General features: G+C 40.1%; 1 protein-coding gene and 1 non-coding gene across 2 annotated transcripts; one reads left to right on the forward strand and one right to left on the reverse strand.

The window, feature by feature from the left end:
* Positions 1–229: 229 nt before the first annotated feature.
* LOC131942529 (sodium-dependent phosphate transport protein 2B-like) lies at positions 230–10,765 on the reverse strand. Its single transcript, XM_059302435.1, has 7 exons — positions 10,759–10,765; positions 10,072–10,122; positions 7,443–7,561; positions 6,247–6,432; positions 3,556–3,715; positions 2,729–2,908; positions 230–1,113 (listed from the first exon to the last, which is right to left on the reverse strand). The coding sequence occupies exons 1-7, from the start codon at positions 10,763–10,765 to the stop codon at positions 230–232; spliced, it is 1,587 nt and encodes a 528-aa protein (XP_059158418.1).
* Trnar-ucu (transfer RNA arginine (anticodon UCU)) lies at positions 6,517–6,589 on the forward strand. Its single transcript has one exon. It is a non-coding gene; the product is annotated as a tRNA-Arg (tRNA).
* Positions 10,766–23,754: the final 12,989 nt, after the last annotated feature.

Below are 23,754 nucleotides of genomic sequence, written 5' to 3' on the forward strand. Positions count from 1 at the left end.
TTCCTAATAAAACATTTTATATATTTTTTTTTAAATTACGAGAGAAAATATTTTAAATAATATATCACATTCAAAATTCTGTAAGCCATATACATGATATATATACATATTGAAATAAAACGAATGTAATTTATCTAATCATATACAAGTTATATATATAAATAACTTTATAGAATAAATAGGTTTTCCATTATCGAACTTTGTTTGTAAACAATGTCACGTGGTCATACTAAAGTCGCGTGCTGGACTCTCCGTTAGCTTGTCTGTCTGACGTGGCACCAGTGTCTGTCTTCTCGGTAGAGTCTGTCTGGAACCGCTTGCAGAAGAAGACTTTCTGCATGGCGCGATCATAGGGTTCTAAAGACAGTAGCGGCTGGGGTAGGAACATCCAGTCTTGGAGCTTTCTGGGCAGGCTCTGGGGACGTTTAGCCTGCAGGCATTTGATGACGCCGATGATGATGAAGAGAAGGCAGACGGGCCCGAGGAAGCCGAGGAGGACGTACCAGCCCGGGATGGAGAGAGCGAAGACTAGGGCGGGGAAGAGGAAGAACATGAGGAGGATGTAGACGATGGCGAACCAGCGGTACTCGGCCGTGCAGTTGCCTAGAAATTTGGCAAGCGGGATGGGGAAGCGGAGGTAGGGAATAAGGTAGAACAGGAGGATGCCGGTGATGTTGAAGAAGAGGTGGCAGAAGGCTGCTTGTAACGCGTTTCTGAGGCCGTCCGTGTTGGCTAAGGCTGAGAGAATCGCCGTGGTCGTGGTGCCGATGTTTGACCCCAGGGTCAAAGGGTACATCCGGTCGAGTTCGATGACCCCGATGCCGACGAGCGGGGTGAGGGTGGAGGTGAAGATGGAGGAGCTCTGGACGATGATGGTCAACCCGGCGCCGATGATGATGGTGAGGTATCCGGTGAGGTAGCCCAGCGGTCCGGGAAAGTCCGCGTTGATGAATTTTTTGATGATGAGAGCGATGGGGCCTTGGAGAAGGGAGAGCAGCAGTTTGACAATGGCGACAAGACACAGGCAGAGAATTGTAAGGGAGATAACCAGCATGATTGCTCCGATAGCTTTGTCGTTTAATGTAGAGTACATTCCCTTGAATAAAAACTCACCTAATTGTAAAACAAAACCAATCGTAAATTACAAACATCAGAATTGCATTAAAGTGTTTAATTATAGTTAACTGTGTAAAAAATATTTTAATTATATATTTTATATTCATATAAAGAAAACCGGGATTTTCGTGAAATTTAGAAAGTTATAAGTAAGTATAAAAATAATGAGTTAATTTCTGTTTAATGCTTTGTTTCTATTTCCTAACCACGGTGCTAAAGCTACTTTTTAATGTTAATTTCATATAGATAAAGACCCAACATTAAGATAACCCTAGCACAGGGGTCGGCAACCTGCGGCTCTTTTAATATCAAGATGCGGCTCTCCAGCTCCTTGCATAAATACTAATAATCTTAATAAAAAAATAAAATATTTGAAATAAAAAAATGTTAATGGCTCTTTAAAACCAGGGAAATTTTGAAAATCGTAACTTTTGGCTCTTCCGCTTCAAAAGATTGCCGACCCCTGCCCTAGCACACTGTGGTTCTAATGACATCCTTAATTGTTCATTTCATAAATATAAATACTTAACTCCAGCATGACACAAACTCAAAATTGAAATTATTAAAACTAGTTAAATTTGCTATGAAATTCATTTCAGGATAATACTATGTTGTTTTTTATAATTCTTTCTACATTGATTTTCTGGAAGAATGAAATGGGGGGGGGGGGGATTAAACCATCCAGTCAGTTGGTGAATGATCTCATCGATTATATTGATTTGTACCTGTTTGTTCGAATTGAAACGTTCAGAGTAACAGTGGTTGTTTCAGACCTTTTTCTCGAGAGGGGGGTGGCCTATAAAGATCCGGAGACGGGAGGGGGGACTATTGTCATAAACAAGTATATATTCAGAATATTCTCCATTTAAAAAATTCTATTTTGTCTGAGGGGTTGGGGCTAAGTGTGGGTTCTTGGACTTCTCCACCCACTTGACACAGGAAATGCCTGAAAGAAACTCTGCCCTTATGTCGCTGAATCTAACTCCGCCCATGCCTCGCTGAGCCTTTCCACCTCCCTCATGCGACACTGAGGCTGGCGGGCAGTGCTCTCTCTAGTGGGTAAAAGGTGGCCTGCAACGTGTATTTTGTGTGCGCAGCGTTCTCAAAGTCTTACAATACAACATGACTGCTCGTTCAAAAACTACTGCGTGGCTGATTTTTAAAAATCTACTGCGTGGCTGATCTTAAAAAATCTACTGCGTGGTTGATTAAAAAAAAAAATAGGGCGTGGCTGATTTTAAAAAACTACTGCGTGGATGATGTTAAAAAAAACTACCGCGTGGCTTGCTTTTAAAAAACTACTGCGTGGCTGATTAAAATGAACTACTGCGTTGCTGATCTTTAAAAAATCTACTGCGTGGTTGATTAAAAAAAAATTACAGAGTGGCTGATCTTAAAAAAAACTACTGCGTGGCTGCTTTTAAAAAACTACTGCGTGGCTGATCTTAAAAAAAAATACTGCGTTGCTGATTTCTAAAAAACTACTGCGTGGATGATTTTAAAAAAAAACAAACTACTGCGTGGCTGATTTAAAAAAATAAACAAATGCGTAGTTACGTAACCGTGCATCATAAAGACGCCATAGCAGTCGGGCCTTGCTCCCAGTACTCACATTCCTTGAAGCACGTCATCTTCTCCACGTCCCTCGTGTACAGCGTGCACGAGAAGTCCTCACCCACAAGCTCGTCCATGACGCTGACGTTGCTCACGGCGCAGCTGGAGAGGGAGAAGTTGTGGGAGCTGGAGCTGAAACAGCTGCTGACGCCGGAGCAGTCCAGGGTCTGGTTGAGGTCTGGTGGATATGGTGGAGTGGATAGGTGGATATAGATACGTGGTTACGGACAGTCAATATGATGGATTGGATAGGTCTAGGAATATATAGGCGGGTGGGTATGGATGAGTGGATATGTGGATGTAGATACGTAAATATGGATAGTAAATATAGAAGAGTGAATGGGTCTGTGAATAAATAGGTGGGTGGGTATGGATGTGTGGATAGGTGGATATAGAGATGTGGATATGGACAGTCATTATGGATTAGTGGATAGGCCTTAGATGTTATGAGTTTGTGGGTATGGATAAGTAGATGGAAATAAATGAATATGGACCTTGACGAGGATGGTAACCTACCCTTAACCTAACTCAGATAACCTTGACCCCGAGGCTTACTTGTATTTAACCTACCTCAGACGGCCTTGACCGCGAGGTTTACCCACTCTACATCAGGCGATTTTGACCCCGAGGCTTACCTATCTTTAACCTACCTCAGACGGCCTTGACCATGAGGAATACCCACCAGACGACCTTGACCCCTAGACTTACTCAACCTACCTCAGATGACCTTGACTCAGATACTTATCCACCCTACATCAGACAACCTTGAACCCGAGGCTTACTTATCTTTAACATATATCAGACGACCTTGACCCCTAGACTCACCTATCCTCTTCTTACAACAGTCGACCTCTGACCTCGTGCCCTGGAAAGCGTCACAGTCGACCTGTGTGACGAGCCTCTGGATGCTCCATGTCTTGTTACTCCAGGGCGTGCTCGTGCAGTCCTCGTGCCATGTCTGGTTCCGGCCCACGCATGCGCTAAGCTGCGGACGGAAGTGTAAACTTTTGTCACGTGAGCTGTTTACAATATCTGTACCTTACGGTTCAAGGGGCAAGAGAAGCAGAGTTCGCCAGTTTCTGTGTCTCCGGCATACGAAGATGTAGTGTGCAGGGGCGGCACTGTAGTTCCGCCAGACCCCGCAATGCGGGGGGGGGGGGGGGGGGGGAGAGAATGGGGGCCCAAAAATCCTGGCTAAATTATTTTTAAAAAATTTTTTTAAATAAAAAAAATTTGGTGGAGGTCGAGTTATCTTTCTTCTACAGTTACAAACAAACACGATAGTCGGCAAACGTCTTTGAGAAAAATGCACAGACTATAGCTCGAGAGACAGCCAGACATATAGACAACTTCAAAGACGTAGCCTACCGTTCTTTTTAATGGCGTCGATTAGGAGAACAAAAAAGCATTGTTATATTGTTTACATTATTAAAATACATATCTATGATTGTGTGTTTAAACTACTGGCCTAAATTCTACAAAAAATATAATTATTTAATTCGATCTCATACATTTATAATTGCGTTCATTTTTACTTTAACAACTGTATCCATAAACTTGTAAAAGTTTAAGTTATCTCCCTTCAGCGAAGCATCTGAAATTTGACTGTGCCGGCACGCTTTGAAATCGGGCTGGGGAAATATTGCGGCGACTATCCTGGTCTTCTAGACCAGGGGTCTCCAAACTACGGCCCGCGGGCCGGATGCGGCCCGCGAGGTCCTCTCATCCGGCCCGCGGAGATATTTTTGTCCACGAAAAAAACATTTGTCGATGATGGCTGAGGAACTTTGTCCAGAAAAATCAAAGACATGTCTGGACATGTCTGGAACTAACTGGCCCCCGAACTGAAAATTGATAGTTAATGCGGCCCTCGGACTGAAAAGTTTGGAGACCCCTGTTCTAGACGACCGGAAAAAGTCAGCGATATTGATGTAGATGTTTATCGGCGCTTTCTTGTCCCCTTCCAATGAACCTTCCCAACTCTCCCCCCCCCCTCACCCCTACCCCTCACCTCTACCCCTCACCACACCCTTACTCTTACAATAAGATGTAATGCATAGATTAACGAACCGTCTATGAACTACTGAACTGTAAACTGACCACTTCTGCACATTTTGATAAAGACACTAGTCAGTAGTTGTTCATTTGCCTGATGAACAGGGGCGGAACTACAGTCCCGCCAGACCCCCGCAACCCGCAATGCGCGGGGGGGGGGGGGGGTGCAGGCCGTTTAGGGGCCCACGGCTGACCAAAATTAATATTTTTTTAAATTTTGAATTTAATTTTCGTGCATTTTTGCCTTAATATTTGGTTTGTAAAAGAAAAACACTGTAGCTGCGGTACCACGCTCTTCCGCAAAAGATAAAATCCATTACACAAACTACAGTGTAAAATTTTGAAGGACTTCTTTGACTCGTCAAGGCCGAGTTCTATTTCCCTACAATCAAACACACGCTGTCGCCGGCAAAATTCTTTTTAATAAACAACAAAGTCCATAGAACGAGAAGCCGCTACATATAAAGTGGGCTTTCATAATGCGCGGTTCTTCTTTGCGGCATTGGTAAGGGACCCGAAATCCATTTTTCAATGTTAATATGTGTTTGTGATAGTGGTTGAATTTGTATCCTGTACTATCTTGCATCCTACAAATAATTTTAAAAAAAATATAATACTAGAAACTTCAGTTTTAAATACGTTTACTTGTTTTTACTTTTACAAGAAATATCATAGTAAACTTGTAAAGCCTATACTTGGAATAATCTCCCCTGAGTGAGTTTTACAATGGATGTATTATGTAATCCATATATATATATCCATTGTATGTACAATGGATTTATATATATATATATATATATATATATATATATATATATATATATATATATATATATGCATACATATATATATATATATATATATATATATATATATATATATATATATATATATATATATACATATATATATATATACATATATATATATATACATATATATATATATATATATATATATATATATATATATATATATATATATATATATATATATATATATATATATATATATATATATATATATATATATATATATATATATATATATATATATATATATATATATATATATATATATATATATATATATATATATAGGGGCCCCAAAAAAAATTCTGCGGGGGGGGGGCTTTTTTTCTAGTTCCGCCACTGATAGTGTGGTCAGCACCTGGCCGATTTATTTCCCTAAAGTGAGTTGGGTATGACACCTGAACTGGGTGGGTTCCAAGAATTTCTATTTTCTTGAACCCGGATTCGAACAAAGGCGGCTGGACATAGTGTTAAAGCAGATGAAATCTACTTCATCTCTCCCATGCCTTTGGGCACGAACAGGAAAAGACGAACATGATGTTGATGTTGTTGTTGATGATGATGATGATGATGTTTATTATTATGATGATGATGATGATGATGATGATGATGACAATGACGATGATGAATAACCTTCTACTGATCGTACCTCCTGACAGAAGCCAGTCTTCTGCGCATGCGTGTAGTTGACCGCAGTCTTGAACACCTTCGACTTTTTGGTCTCACAGCACTGTGCAGGTGTCTTCTTGTCACAGCACACCTTCATGATGGCGCGGTCGTAGTCAAAGTCAGGATCCGTGCCGTCTGCAATCTTGTTGATGGCGTTCTTGTCGATCTAAAAGTGGGGTGGAGCGCATTAGCACTGTTAAATTACGGAACTTATAACACATGATAACACTTTACAGACTATTGCTAACTCGTCCCCGTAGCGCAGGGGATAGCGCGCTGGACTTCTAATCCAGAGGTCGCGGGTTCGAATCCCGCCGGGGATGATTTTCTTTTTGTTGTTGTGAAGGGGGCGAGTTAATTTGCCTCCACACGTTTAAATGTTAATGAAAGAATTATATGAGTATTCTGTGCAATAATTTATCCAATGACGGGGGCAGTATATTTAATTTGTTTCAACTAACCCTAACCCTCTTAAAATAAAAGAAAATTTCTTCATCGTAATGATTCGAAATTGCTACTGTCATTGTGAGGGCTGGGCAAGGGAGCATCTTCAGTTCATCGACAGGGATCTACAGTATATCGTCAGTACATATTTAATATATCTTCAGTGCATCTACGGCACATGTAAACCACACCTACAGCACACATACTTTACACGTACAGCACACCTACAGAAATATTGAGTACATCTACAGTAAACCTACAGTACACATACAGTACACCTACCGTACACCTACAGTACACCTACCGTACACCTACAGTACACCTACAGTACACCTACAGTAAATATTGAGTACATCTACAGTAAACCTACAGTACACCTACCGTACACCTACAGTACACCTACAGTACACCTACAGTACACCTACAGTACACCTACCGTACACCTACAGCACACCTACAGTACACCTACAGTACACCTACCGTACACCTACAGTACACCTACAGTACACCTACAGTACACCTACCGTACACCTACAGAACACCTACAGTACACCTACAGTACACCTACAGTACACCTACAGTACACCTACCGTACACCTACAGTACACCTACAGTACACCTACCGTACACCTCCACTCCAGTGTACCTTCGGTGCAACTAAAGTGATCAACAGTACATATATAATACATTCTCACTCTAAAGTGCATCTTCAGTGCATCAACAGTGCACTACCTGGATAATCAGTTTGGTGAAGGGCTCTGTTATGACCTTGAGAATGTCCTTGTCGGCACCTTTGTCTGCGACCAGGGGCAGCGAGTCCACGATGGCATTGATCAGGTGATACAGGTAACCTGTGGGTCAGGTGATACAGGTAACCTGTGGGTCAGGTGATACAGGTAACCTGTGGGTCAGGTGATACAGGTAACCTGTGGGTCAGGTGATACAGGTAACCTGTGGGTTAGGTGATACAGGTAACCTGTGGGTCAGGTGATACAGGTAACCTGTGGGTCAGGTGATACAGGTAACCTGTGGGTCAGGTGATACAGGTAACCTGTGGGTCAGGTGATACAGGTAACCTGTGGGTCAGGTGATACAGGTAACCTGTGGGTCAGGTGATACAGGTAACCTGTGGGTTAGGTGATACAGGTAACCTGTGGGTCAGGTGATACAGGTAACCGGTGGGTCAGGTGATACAGGTAACCTGTGGGTCAGGTGATACAGGTAACCTGTGGGTCAGGTGATACAGGTAACCTGTGGGTCAGGTGATACAGGTAACCTGTGGATCAGGTGATACGGGTAACCTGTGGGTCAGGTGATACAGGTAACCTGTGGGTCAGGTGATACAGGTAACCTGTGGGTCAGGTGATACGGGTAACCTGTGGGTCAGGTGATACAGGTAACCTGTGGGTCAGGTGATACAGGTAACCTGTGGGTCAGGTGATACAGGTAACCTGTGGGTCAGGTGATACAGGTAACCTGTGGGTCAGGTGATACAGGTAACCTGTGGGTCAGGTGATACAGGTAACCTGTGGGTCAGGTGATACAGGTAACCTGTGGGTCAGGTGATACAGGTAACCTGTGGATCAGGTGATACGGGTAACCTGTGGGTCAGGTGATACAGGTAACCTGTGGGTCAGGTGATACAGGTAACCTGTGGGTCAGGTGATACGGGTAACCTGTGGGTCAGGTGATACAGGTAACCTGTGGGTCAGGTGATACAGGTAACCTGTGGGTCAGGTGATACAGGTAACCTGTGGGTCAGGTGATACAGGTAACCTGTGGGTCAGGTGATACAGGTAACCTGTGGGTCAGGTGATACAGGTAACCTGTGGGTCAGGTGATACAGGTAACCTGTGGGTCAGGTGATACAGGTAACCTGTGGGTCAGGTGATACAGGTAACCTGTGGGTCAGGTGATACAGGTAACCTGTGGGTCAGGTGATACAGGTAACCTGTGGATCAGGTGATACGGGTAACCTGTGGGTCAGGTGATACAGGTAACCTGTGGGTCAGGTGATACAGGTAACCTGTGGGTCAGGTGATACGGGTAACCTGTGGGTCAGGTGATACAGGTAACCTGTGGGTCAGGTGATACAGGTAACCTGTGGGTCAGGTGATACGGGTAACCTGTGGGTCAGGTGATACAGGTAACCTGTGGGTCAGGTGATACAGGTAACCTGTGGGTCAGGTGATACAGGTAACCTGTGGGTCAGGTGATACAGGTAACCTGTGGGTCAGGTGATACAGGTAAGCTGTGGGTCAGGTGATACAGGTAACCTGTGGGTCAGGTGATACAGGTAACCTGTGGACCAGTTTTAGAATTTGGTCTCACAATTGGTAGCAGTAAAAATATGCTTTAATCATTTCATACCCGAAAATGTCCATCTTTAATTCAAGTTATCAGGAAACAGTCTTTGTTTTTTGTTTAAAGTGAAAAAATGAAATTTAAGAAAAATTAATTAGAGCATAGATAAATGTTTTTTTTTTAAATAAAATAAAAAAAATGCTTCATAAAAAAGTAAACCCGGAAATATTGGTTTAATGTGGGATTATAATTTTTTGACAGCTTTAAAATCTAACAGGAGAGTAATAAAATGAAAGAATGAATAATATAGGGAAGTAATTTGTTTTACTTTAAAAAAATAATATAATATATAGTTCAATTCTGTTTTTTTTTCTGTGTTTTTTTTTTCTTTTACATAATTGAATTAATACATACGAGCCGACCCGCGGCGTATCATACGCCGTTATTTAGTTGTTTTATTTTCTACTTTTCAGTAATTCATAATTTGTGAATTCGACAGTACCAATCCTGCCACTGAAAATATTTGCTTTAAAACACTAAAACCCTCCTTTCCCCCAACCCCTACCCCCCCCCCCTCCCCCACCCCCGTGAAAGCAGCCTCCATTTAGTTACCTCCCCTAAGTATAAAATAGTTTTAAACTAAATTATCTGCCCCTAATAGCCGTCACTAAACCCGGCTCTACGATGTAAACATTTAGCGTGAACTACAGCTCACCAAACCATGTGGGTGTGGGGGTGGATGCGATATGCCTAGAGAGTAAAAGAGGGGACTGCAAGGCGCGCTTGCAGCTTGTTTTCTAAGATCTCCCAGAAGAGAATTATATATATAGATATATATACAAAATAAATAGATAGTTGTAAAGACCATTTTTAACAGGTCCCTTTTTTAGGAGAGGTACATTTGCAGGTGGGGGGAGGGGTGTTTGTATTTATGAGAGTCAGAGAAAATATGACTAAATTTTTTCCTCTTGGTCGCTGCTTTTCTCTTCCTTGTCGTAAGTGATTCTTATTTTCTTCTCTGGTGTGATGCTGAATAAAACTGAGTAGTAATTGGTACCATCCCCCGTTTCAGAGTGTATTTCCTCGCAGTGACTGTCCCATGCATCTTCTGAAAGGAAACATGTTTCACAGATGGTGCATTGGAAAGTTTCAGTCTCTGTGTGTGCTTCTGCGTGGTGTGTGATTGCTTGTTCGCGTGTAATCTGTATATTGCATAATCCGCAATAATCCGGGTGTTGTTTGTAATGTTTAACATACACTTAGATCTGTCAGTGTCGGGTTTGGGGATTAGGGTGATATATGCTCTATTAAAATCAGTCGCGCTAAAGCCCCTGTCATGTATGTCTTTAAAGGCTGCATTTAAAAGAGGTAGTAGGTCATTTTTAAAAGCTTGGTAAAATTCATTTGTTAGTCCTTTAGGTCCGGGGCTTTTATTTGGTTTTAAAGTGTCAATAGTTTTCCTTAACTCGTCCTCCGTTATATATATATATATATATATATATATATATATATATATATATATATATATATATATATATATATATGTGTATAATCGATTAAACATTTTTTCAACATAATGTCATGTGTGTAAGTGCTTTAGTGTGTTTTTTTTTTATGTCTCAGATTTGTAATTTTTCTCAGCGAGCCTTTACGTTGTCCCTAAGGCCTCCGCTGTTCTATTACTTTGTTCATCATACGACACATGAGGGCTGGTGTAGGTTTACATTTTCAACTATCCTATTACCACTCATACTTAATATACATATAAATATACATAAATATATACATAGTTTTACGGGTATGTTCTGAAAGAGAAAGAGGTTTATTTTTTTTTGGGGGGGGGGGGGGGGTGTGGGGCGATAATCAAACCCGCAAAAGAGGGGGGGGGGGGTTATGGGGCGGTTTAATCCAGCAAACAAGGGTATAACTTTTTCAATTATCCTATTATTACTCAAACTTAATACACATATAAATATACATAAGTATATACATCGTGTTACGGGTACAACCTGAAAGAGATGGTGACTTATTTTTAGGGGGGGGGGAGTTTAGGTCGGTCTAATCACACAAGAAGGGGGGGGGGGAGTTTACAACAGAATGTCTCTGTGGAAAATTATTTGGGTTTCGGTGGCGTAAAGGGTTTCCTGAAATAGAACATGTAATTTTAGCGGGGTAGGGCATGAAGTGTTATATACAGAAAAGAAGCATCATTCGCTCTGTTCATTTAAACCTAATACCTACAACAGTCCTCAATTTTTTTTTTTTTAATTCAAAAAAACAATTATACAATACACAAAGTTAACTAAAGGGGAGCAACACATTATTCCCAGTATTATCCACAGAAGGATTTAATTCTAAAATGATAACAAAAACAAACCCTGAAAATAAGTAGGCCTACATTTCTTTAGGAAAAAAGCAAGGAACTTCCTTTAACTTTCAACCTATATTATGTAGAAAATCCTATTGCAAAAAAAAAAAAAAAAACACAATATCAAACTCTAATAAGATAACTAAAGGGGAACAACACAATATTTCCAGTGTTATCAACTGAAAGATTCAATTCTTAAATTGATAACCAAATCTTAATTTTATGTACATTTCTTTAGTAAGAGACAATATAGAAGCTTCACGCAAATAGTGAAGTTTTAATAGATGGAATAACACTCCTGGAGCGATGCATGAAGAATTTTGTCGGTATTAATATTAAAAGTGGTTGATATAAGTAATTTCTTATTATTAGATTAACAACTAACAATTTTTAGGAGTTGTAATTAACATTTTGATAACTATCACCAAAAGTTTTAATACATTTTTTTGTATTTTAATTTTCTATAATTTATACTAACGTTTGTTTACTTGTTTTTGCTTAAAAATATAAGTATTTTTTTTTCCATTTCTTTTTATCGTTTAATTTTATTATTACCTCCCTTGAAAAGAACTCAATATTCGTTTTCTCCCTTAACAAAAAAGTTTCACGCACGAGAAAGACAGAATAAGCGGAACCCTTACATGGGTCCCCCCACACTCAACGACCTCACACTCATACAAGCACTACAGCCTTACAGCAGCCAAGAACCAATCATAACTACCATCCCTCACACCAGTAATCGCAACTTCTCCATACACACTGACAATCCAACAAACATCCCTCACTACATTCAAATAAACTACAAAAACAAATCCCTCAACATATTAATCGCCATCAATGGAAGAAAACAAGCCTGCCAGACCTGCTCATCCACCCTGCATTGGACCAGTCACTGTCCAAAATCCAATATACACATGACAGCACCACAGGAACCAGTCATGCATGCGCAGCAGCAAACAACAGAGCCCCCTAAGCCGACTTCAGATTCAACACCCAATGCACCCCCTGACAACATCAAAGGAACCAGCACCAACCACACCGCAGGCCTTAGAACCGACGGAAAACCAGACAACCCTAAACACGACTACAACAAACAGTCAACCAACCAGCCCCCACAAATCGCCTAGTAAGTCAACAACCTCCAGTACAAGCATGACGAAATCGCCAACCATCAAAACAACTGCACCAAAAGTCCTCATACCAAACTTTGCTGCATCATCCTCGCTGAGCCCGAACTCTTTCAAGTTTACAGCGACGCCAACCTCTACAATTAACAACCCCAGCCCAGATTAAAAAATGAGCGACGGCACAAACTCAAAAAGAAAAAAAGAACAAGGCCCTACAGACGCAAAGCAGTCAACAAAAAATCTAAAAACCCAAAAATCGGGTTATAACAGCAAAAGATGCAGATTTTGCACCCAGAAATACAAATCAATCGACGATAGGCAAGAACACGAGGTTTCAGCACACCAGGAACTCTTAATGTGTCACATATGCAACAACGAGTGTGGATACATGGACATATGCCAGCACTACAAAGAGTACCATCCCGACGAAACGACGTATACCTGCCACCATTGCAGAATATGCCTCCCCCTAAAGGGTATGAAAGTACACACAAAGAATCATCATCCATGAGTTAAATAGATCGCCCAACATAGTCTCAAATAAAAACTTAATTAACACTTAGTAACTTTAGACGTTTTGTATAAGGGAACTTAAATATATACGTTTTGTATTAGATACGTACTATAAATTGTATAATATGTATGTATATGCTCATGTAAACCTGCTCTTGCTGCCTACCCTTGCTCGAGTGGGAAAGCAGCAAGAGAGGAACAATATTAAACTCATAAAAAAAAAAAAAATGTATTTACTGAAAAATCTGTAAAGCTCAGACCACCCATGTCTTGTGAGAGATTGGTATAAAAACAAGATGGCCGAAACCAGACAGACAAGACTTTCACAAAACCTCAGCTGGCCTTCGCTCTGTCCTGAAGATAATACGGACACCACGCAAACAACCAACTGGCCTGTGTCAACACCCGTAACAGATACATATTCAAATGAAACTGTAAATGTTCTTCAAAGTGGGAGAAAAACCGGAGATGTGTCACAAAAGGAGAGACCCAACCCTGTACCTGTAAGTACACTCTTCAAAAAAATCATGCTTTCGGGGACCGCACCTGGGCGGCATCCCAAAAACACGCTATGTGTGTTGATTAAAGGAAAAAAAGAACGTCGAATCGACGAATTCATATTAGAGGACCGATTTACGTGTAAACTGAACGTAAACCGTTCTCAAATTCTTAATGTCTACAACTTGGGGAAACCAAGCGAATGGTTTATCTCTTTCGAATCAGAAGAAACTTACAACTCTCTACATTTGGAAATAAGATGTGAACATTCGGATTATTGCAGCAGCATTTTGCTGCTGCATGTGTACAAAAACGATCAGAGGGGTCACCCAAAATGGGTACCCCCTACCATTACCCAGAATATGATCAACAAAATTATGATTGAAATATCAGAACCAGACACAATAGTTTCAGCTCTTAAGATCGGGAAAAGTGATAAGTGGGCAGTCGATCTCTGCCCAAACGCTCCTTTAAAGGATTTACCCCATTACATTGATCTTGAGATCAGTGTGGAAACTTACACCTTGTTACTACAACATAACGGTAGGAGATCTATATGCCCCCTGTGTGGCACGACCAAACACGGACCGGATATCTGCCGAAACTCGTAAGTAAATGAACGATACAATATATCGATAGATAATGATGGGAACTATTTCGACAATGTTTAGTATTATAGCTCGAAAAGTGTACTCTTATTTTTGTAATTTAGCGCTTGTGAAAGCTCGTTAATATATAGGCTATAAAACATGCTTTTTCCCTACTATTTAGTCTTAGATGAAGAAATAACCAAAGCACCGTTATACAAATGACGCAATCCGTCACATTGTCACATGATCCGGAGGTCGATTAAACCACACCCTGAAGGACAACCCCCCCACGCCCACTAATCTAAACACCCCCATTCAACTTATTCACAGTAAACCCAATCACACGTAGATTTATTTATATACACAAAAACACTCAAATAACTTCCTTTGTCTACACTACAACACTATTTACTCATTTCTCCCACACCTAATTCTCCCACACAAAATTGTCCCGCACTAAATTATCCCACTCTAAACTCCCCCACTAAAAAAAATTCCCACTCTAAATTCTCCCACACTAAATTCTCCCACACTAAATTCCCCCACGCTAAATACCCACACACTAAATTCTCGCACACTAAATTCTCCCACACAAAATTTTACCACACTAAACTCTCACACACTAAAAATCTCGATACCAAAATAGTCTCTACCAAAATCACCCAAACATTCAATTCCCCCTCACTAGATTCCATCACACACTCCCCACCCCCCACCCAACATATAACTAAACGCTGACACAGAATATTAGTGTTAGTCCCGAGAGTGCACCAAGGTGTAACAGAGTTAACAGCGGTTTGCTCTAGTCTTTTGTTTGAGTCAAAATATCTCGCGCGTGGAACTTTTTTGTTAAGGGAAAAAACAAATATTGAGTTGTTTTCAAGGGAGGTAATTATGAAATTAAATGCTAAAATGAAACGGAAAATAATAGTAATATATTTTTAAGCAAAAACAGGTAAACAAACATTAGTATAAATTATAGAAAATTAAAATACAAAACAGTTATTTAAAACTTTTGGTGATTAATAAAAAAGTGTTAATTACAACTCCTAGTAATTCATAATTATTAATCGAATAATTAGAAGTTACTTATATCAATCAACTTTAACATTAATACCAAAAAAACTCTTTATGTATCGCATATTGGTATTTTAGATTTTTTAAAAATATTTTTATCTTCGTGAAGCTTGTTATATAATTCTTTGTAATCCTCGATTACACACAAACATACATACATCTCACCTCACTTTCACAAATGTCATCCTCCAAGACTACATTTGTAAAAATTGTTACCGCCAGCAAAGAGGTTGCGCCCCAGGATGTTCCCCCTAGGTCAGGGGTCGGCAACCTGCGGCTCGCGAGCCGCATGCGGCTCTTTTGATATCAAGATGCGGCTCTCCAGCTCCTTGCACAAATACTAATAATCTTAATAAAAAAATAAAATAAAAAATGTTAATGGCTCTTTAAAATCAGGGAAATTTTGAAAAATGTAAGTCCTGGCTCTTCAGTTTCAAAAGGTTGCCGACCCCTGCCCTAGGTAGAGAGACCGGAGGAGGAGCCACCCGGACAACGGTTCGGGTGGCTTAATGAAATCACGGGCTCAATCCCTTTCAGATACATCGAAGTCAACGGATCAATCAACAACCCTCACAATTGAACTGCCTGATGAAGAAAGCCCTGATCTTTTCTCGACTCAACCAACACCAAATACAGTCATGCAGGTGGTCATTCAAGCTAACGGCCGTGCCAATCTACGTGGACACATCATCTGCCAACTCATCAGACAACACCAAATTTTGCTAATGAACTACGGACGGGGAGACACATGGTTCTTTTCGTCCGAAAAGTTCAACATGGCTGAACTGGACAACACAACCAAACAGTACGGACCTTACTCACTACACTTTACGATCTACCATAAGGACAAAATCAATGGAACACTAAGATGGGCTCCCCCGGCACTCGGAGATGACACCCTGTTAAAAGCACTAGGAATAATCAGCAAAAATGAACCAACAGTAAACAAAATCCCACACACTAACAACCGAAACTTCACAATATTCACAGACAACCCATCAACCATACCACACTATATCAGATTTAACTACAAGAACAAAGCGATTAACGTGCTCATAGCAATCCCGGGAAGGAAACAAAAGCTTGCCAGACATGCGGGTCCTTACAACATTGGACAAACCAGTACTATCAAAGAAATCAAGTACCGGACCAACAACCACCCTTACTGGAAAATTTAACAGAACCACTAAGAGTATCAGTCACTCCGCAGCAACAAATGGTACACCCAAATCTGACGAACCAACAAGCGAAATCACCAATCGTCAAATTAACTGCAACAACAGACCTCAGCTCAGACCTTAATTCACCATCCACGCTGATCCCAAACTCGACTTCAGCGAAGCCAATCCTTACAATAAACATCCTTAGCCCAAAATCAGAAATGGACGCCAGCACAAATCCAAAAAGGAAAAAGAAGGACAGTCCTACAGATGCAAAGCAAACAACAAAAAGTCTAAAAACCACAAAATTGGTAGATGACAACACAAAATGCAGATTTTGCACCCAGCAACACAAAACATCCACGGAAGCGGAAAAGCACGAACATAAAGTACACACGAAGCTCTTACAGTGCTATATTTGTGACGACAAAACAATCAACACAGACATATTCATGCACTATACAGAAAAGCATTACGACGAAACAATGTATAGCTGTCAGATTTGCAACGTATTCCTCCCATTAGAGGGTATGCAGTTATATGCAAAAAAACACCATCAGGGACAGAAATAGATCGCTCATCATACAGCTTCGAAGGAACAGTAATTAATTGTTTAACCCATTGCAATCTTAGGCGTTTTGTATAGTGAAAATTTAAAATGACATGCTTAATTATAATATGGGAAAGATTGTATGCAATTCTATGTATTACATGTAAACAGAAATAAAAAGTATCTGTTCTTATTTTAAAAAAAAAAAAATTCTATATATAATCTATACCGAATACGCAGACTCAATCAACAACATTAAAACATGCTTCAAACTAGTCGACACATACAGAGCGCAATATCCACACACAATACAAACCACCCACGGAAATAACACATCTGGAAATAGATTCCGTCTAGACAGAATTTACGCCCCAGTGAACATGAAAAGCAACAAAATAGAACACCTACTCTCAACACTACAATTTAGCGACCATACAGCAGTTCTGACAACTTTAAACAACGAACAAACACAAAGCAAAGTCTCCCACACTAAAATCTCCCACACTAAATTCTCCCACACTAAATTCTCCCACACTAAAATCTCACACACTAAATTTATCCCCCACTATATGCTCTCACACTAAATTATCCCCCACTAAATTCTTCATCACTAAACTCTCCCACACTAAAAATCTCCCAAATCTAAACTCGATACAAAAATAGTCTCCACCAAAATCGCCTAAACATTCAATTGCCCCATACTAGATTCGATCACCCCCCCCCCCCCCACCACACGTGAAACTAAAAATTGACACAGATTATTATTGTTAGTCCCGAGAGTGCACCAAGGGCTAACACACTTCACAGCGGTTTGCTGTCGTCTTCTGTTTCTGTCAAAATATCTCGCGCGTCGAACTTTTTTGTCAAGGGAAAAAACATACACTTTTTTTTTCAAGGGAGGTAATTATAAAATTTAACGATCAAAAGAAAAGAAAACAGTATTAATATATATTAAAACAAAAGCAAGAAAACAAACGTTAAAATTCATTATAGAAAATTAAATTACAAGAACATCATCTAAAAAATTTGGTGATTAATAACAAAATTTTAATTACAACTCCTAGTAATTATTAGATGTTAATCCTTAAATTAGTAGACACTTGCATCAACCAGCAATAATATTAATAACAAGAAGATTATTTTAGCGATATTTTGATGGCGTTAACGTCTGCATGTTCTTATATTTGCGTATTTACTGAAGGCTCACATAATATGTTAGCGTAGGGGTCGGCAACCTGCGGCTGCGAGCCGCATGCGACTCTTTTGTGTCATAGTGCGGCTCTCCAGTTCCATGCACAATGATTAATAATTGTGTAGTTTCATTTACAAAATTCATAAAAATCTTATAATGTAAAGAAAAACAACTTTAAATAGGATTAAAAAACTCATCAGAGAACAGTGAGAATAGGTAAGGTAGAAAGTATACGGACAGCTGACAGCCGCCTTGGCACTAGGCCCAACCCCACAGCTGCACTGTAACCAGCCCCGTGGAGACCATTCAATGTTTGCCACTGTCCAAGGGCCGCCCCTTTCGATTGTCGTTACATGGGGAATGTTATTTTATTCAGAATGTATTCCTCTACCAGTCAGTATGCATCAATTTGACATGAGTGACGTAGTATATTAGTTATTAGTTTCCTACGGTTGAGCTATAAGGTACTGGACTCTAGGTTCGCGTGGGGTGAAAGATAAGCCTTGTGAGAACCGAAAGACAGAAGCGACCGATACAGTAATAAAACCGATATCCAAACCAGTTAGTCGGAGTTTGCCGTGCTGAGGCCTGCCTGGCTATGAAAGATAACTACTGAACCAGTGGTGTCCGTAAAGAAGAAACAAAAAGTTATTGGCTTCTATATGCGTCACATATTAGTGCCTCAACTCGTGGCAATTCTAGTAGAGCTGTCCAGTTGTGCAGTGAAACGTGCATGTTTTACTGGACCTCCATATCTTCTAATTGGTCTTGATTTCCGTGAACTTACCACTCCACAAATGTTTGGTTTTCAAATCCAGCAATTTAATTTGAAGTGAACCAGTGTCAATTCTAAATGGCTCAATGTTGATTTCATTTGTTTTTGTGTTGAGAGAATCTACTATGAAAACCATAGAACTTGCATTTGTTTTAAATTGCTCAAATCTCTCAATTCTATCTATCCTTTATTTTATTTATTGTAATGCTGAAGTAATTCCTGTTAATAGTAGCATTGGTTTCATCATGAAATTGTCTTCATATTTATGGAACTTAAGTAATTTATCGCTCTCCGTGTCTTCAACAACAACAACAACAAAAATATAATAATAATTTCGAAACAATCCACTTCTTCCAGCAAAGGCATAGGAGAAAAAAGTCTGAAAGAAACACTGGTTTTTATTTCCTTGCAGTTTTACATTTAGCTTGTTTAGTTTTTTTGTAATATCCATAATGAGCTTGAATGTTTCAATTGGGGATGGACAAGTTAATAGGAAGTACATTGAAACAGAGAGTAACTAAATATTCTAATAGAATAGAGTGAGTTCATTGTTTATTATTGTATCGTTTATTGGCGAGTCTTGCAGAATTATTATTTTTTCTTAGTTTTGCACCTAAAATAAGAATTAAAATGTGTGCATGGAGCTGAAGAGCCGCATCTTGACATTGAAACCTCATGCGGCTCTATTACGTGGGCCTTCAGCAAATACAAGATTTTTATATAAGTACAGCAAGACTTGCCTTAGCATCAAAAAGTATTTAAAGAATCGTCTTGGTAATTATAGTACAGATGGTTGATACTAGTGTCTACTGATTATTAAATTAACAGTAACAATTACTAAGAGTTGTAATTAATTACTTATTATTAATCACCATAAGAAGTTAGAAATGTTTCGTTTAATTTAATTTTCAATAATTAATACTAACGTTTGTTTACTTGTTTTTGTTTCAATATATATTAATACTTTTTTCTTTTCTTTTTATTATTTACTTTTATAATTACCTCACTTAAAGATGAAAATTGTTTGTTATTTCCCCTGACAAAAAAGTTCTACGCGCGAGATACTGTGACAGAAAAAGAAGACGACAGCAAACCGCTGTGAACTGTGTTACAACTTGGTGCACTCTTGGGACTAACACTAATATTCTGTGGGCATTTCACCCCCACTTCACCCCACCCCCGCCTCTCCCTAAATCTTCAGCAGGTCTTAACAGATCATTCCCTCAGGCTCGGCCATAATCCCTATATAACATTACTGTAAGCCATCTCTACTCTCTTGTTCGGGTAGGGAGGGGGGGGGGAGATTTTGATCAGAGGTTACCTCCATGATGTGTGACGTCACGACAAGAAACATGGCGCCCAGGGCTTATGATCACATGCATGATTGATGCTGGGAGACGGGTATCACGTGACGGCTGCTAAGAGAAAAGTTATTTCCTTCCGTGGTCCGGTTTACTAGTGGGCTAATTATGGTCTAGTTTTCAAGGTCCCGGTTAAATCAGTGGCGCGGTTAGCTTAGCGGTCCGGCTAAGTCTGTATTCCGGCTAACGCAGTGGTCCGGCAAAAATCAGTGATCCGGCTTACGGGTCCGGCTAAATCAGTGGTCCGATACTCAGTGGTCCTGCTAACCCAGTGGTCCGGCTAACCCAGTGGTCCGGCTAACTCAGTGTTCCGGCAAAATAAGTGAACCGACTATCTCAATGCTTCGGTTTACTTGGTGTTCCGGCTACCTTAGTGTTCCGGCTAATTTAGTATTCTGACTATCCCAGTGGTCCGGCTTATGGGTCCGGCTAATCCAGTATTCCAACTAACTATGTGGTCCGGTTAAATCGTTGGTCCGGCTAACTCCGTGGTCCAGCTAACTCAGTGGTCCGGCTAACTCAGTGTTCCGGCTAACTCAGTGGTCTGGCTAACTCAGTGGTCCGGCTAACTCAGTGGTCCGGCTAACTCAGTGGTCCGGCTAACTCAGTGGTCCGGCTAACTCAGTGGTCCGGCTAACTCAGTGTTCCTGCTAACTAAGTGTTCCGGCTAACTAAGTGTTCCGGCTAACAGGTCCGGCTAAGTGTTCCGTCTACCGGATCCGGCTATCTTGCCACGTGTCAAACAGATTCAGTTACCGAACTTGTTACCACCGCGCTGATTGTGTTTCTCACCCAGCTGGTCAATGATTGATGCACGTGCTACTGGGGTGTACTCACGCCGCGCTGATCCGTGTACCCGTGCGAGTGGGTTCTAGAGAGCGATTGGTGTTTTTTGTGTGGGTGTTAAGACCTGCTGAAGAATTAGGGAGAGGCGGGGGTGGGGTGAAGTGGGGGTGAAATGCCCACAGATTATTAGTGTTAGTCCCGAGAGTGCACCAAGGTGTAATACAGTTCACAGCGGTTTGCTCTCGGCTTCTGTTTCTGTCAAAATATCTCGCGCGTAGAACTTTTTTATCAGGGGAAATAACAAACAATTATTTTTTTAATGGAAGGTAATTATATAAATAAAAAATACAAAGAAAAGAAAAAAGAATTAATACATATTGAAACAAAAAAAATTAAAAAAACGTTAGCATTAATTATAAAAAAAATAAATTACAAGGAAATTATTAAAACTTTAGGTGATTAATTACAAAAAATTAATTGAAACACCTAGTAATTGTAAGTTGCTAATCCAATAATAAGTAGTCAATAGTATCAACCAGCTGTACCATCAATACCAAGAAAACTAATTTCGAATAATTTCTTGGTATACAATATGCGTTATAATAGTATCTTTTACCCGGTTCGGGTGGCTTAATGAAATTCAGGGCCCAACCCTTTTCAGCTGCAAGTTCAACCACCCTAACGATCGAGCTACCCGAGGAAGAGAGTCCAGATTTGTTTCCCAGCCAACCGAATACAGTCATGCAAGTTGAAATCCAGACAAATGGGCACCCAAACCTTAGAGGGCATAATATCAGGAAACTGATTAGCCCTCACCAAATTCTACTAATGAATTACGGTCGCAGCGATACTTGGTACTTTTCATCTGACAAGTTCAACGTAGCAACAATGGACAAAACGAGTAAACAACATGGACCCTATACTCTGCACTTTACGATTTATCATAAAGATAAAGTCAATGGAACCCTCAGATGGGTCCCGCCAAATTTAGGAAACGACGCCCTACTAAAAGCGCTAAGAATCATCAGCAAAAAAGAGCCAACAGTGAACAACAAGCCTTTCACAAACAACCGCAGTTTCACCATATTCTCAGACACACCGAGCATCATACCACATTACATCAAATTTAACTACAAAAACAAACCCGTAAACATACTCGTGGCCATACCGGGTAGACGTCAAGCTTGTCAATCATGCGACTCAACTCAACACTGGACAAGCCAATGCCTCCTATCCCCACCAACAGCTGAACCAGAAGCACTTAGAGTCACATCCCCTCCGCAGCAGCAAACAGCGTTCCAAAATCAACCGAACCAACAAGTTGAACCAGCCGCAAAGCCCAATGATCAACCTACAGCACAGGATACAGCAACACCTGTACCACAACCCCCGACACCAAGCAACCTACAAGAACCTCCAACAATGGAGGCAACAGACCTAGCATCAGAAATGGAAACCAGCTCGTCAATGTAAAGAAAAAACCAAACCAGCCCCACTGAACTAGGGAAAATAACTAAGAAAAAAAAAAAAAAAAGAAGAAGACGACATCGAATGTCCGCACTGTGATGAAATCACACATCATCTTGTACCACATGTCAGAGCAACACATAGATATCATGAATGATGAACAAAAAGCATCACTAGTTAAAGGCATAAAGGACCTAGAAGCCGCTAAAGGGAAAACATAAAACAATTGGGAAACTAAAAAGACACTGCTACGCTATCTTTGTTAAACGTTTTGTATTAGGCACAATTGAACTGGTAATTTTCTGTCTTTCCTTTGCATTAATGTTATACTATGTATTACATTATAATTTATGTTTTTAAACAATCAAACCTATCCATACAATGGTAGGAGTTCTATTAAACGCCTAACGGCCAAAAAAAAAAAATCTACAACCTACAGCACAGGATACAGTAACACCTGTACCACAACCCCCGACACCAAGCAACCTACAAGAACCTCCAACAATGGAGGCAACAGACCTAACCTCAGAAATGGAAACCAGCTCGTCAATGAAAAGAAAAAACCAAACCAGCCCCACTGAACTAGGGAAAATAACTATAGAAAAAAACACGCAAAGCAAACCAAAAACCCCCTCACATGCAGCTACTGCCTTAACTCGCACCAAACACTCGAGGAACTAATGTGTCACGAAGCTACAGAACACAGGGCATTCAAGCAATGCCATCACTGCAACGATGGAATAATCCACGAGTCTATTTCTAAACACTTCCTAGAAGAGCATAAAGAATTCGCCTTCAGATGTGTTTTCTATGATGTAATCCTCCCAGCACACTGCATCTATCACCACATGGCAGCGCATCACATAGACATCATGACTGAGGAACAAAAAAACCGATTAAGTGAAAACCTAAAAGAAGTCTCTGAAGGTAAATAAATAAAACAAAACAATAGGGAATCTAAAAGACACAGCAACGCTATCATTGTTAAACGTTTTGTATTAGTCACAATTGAACTGGTATATTATGCATTAATGTTATACTATGTATTACATTATAATTTAACTCTTTTAACATGCAACCTATCCATACAATGGAAGGAGTTCTATTAAACGCCTAACGGCAAAAAAAAAAAAAAAAAAGTATCTGTTCTTATCAGCTTAATATCTGATACGAAATTAAAAAAAAAAATAAACAATAAAAATAAGCGAAAAAAGTAGTAATCTGACATTGGTATTAATTATAGAAAATTAAATTTAAAAAAATTATTTAAAATTAT

This window comes from Physella acuta, unplaced genomic scaffold (assembly GCF_028476545.2).
Source record: "Physella acuta isolate Inbredline_101_S28 unplaced genomic scaffold, ASM2847654v3 ptg000410l, whole genome shotgun sequence".
NCBI classification, from domain to species: Eukaryota; Metazoa; Mollusca; class Gastropoda; family Physidae; genus Physella; species Physella acuta.

Coding starts and splice junctions, on each gene's coding strand:
- LOC131942529 (XM_059302435.1), bottom strand. Junction 7,562..10,071: donor ACACTCTGAAACGGGGGATG/GTACCAATTACT, acceptor CCTGACCCACAG/GTTACCTGTATCACCTGATC. Junction 1,114..2,728: donor GATGACGTGCTTCAAGGAAT/GTGAGTACTGGG, acceptor TTTTACAATTAG/GTGAGTTTTTATTCAAGGGA.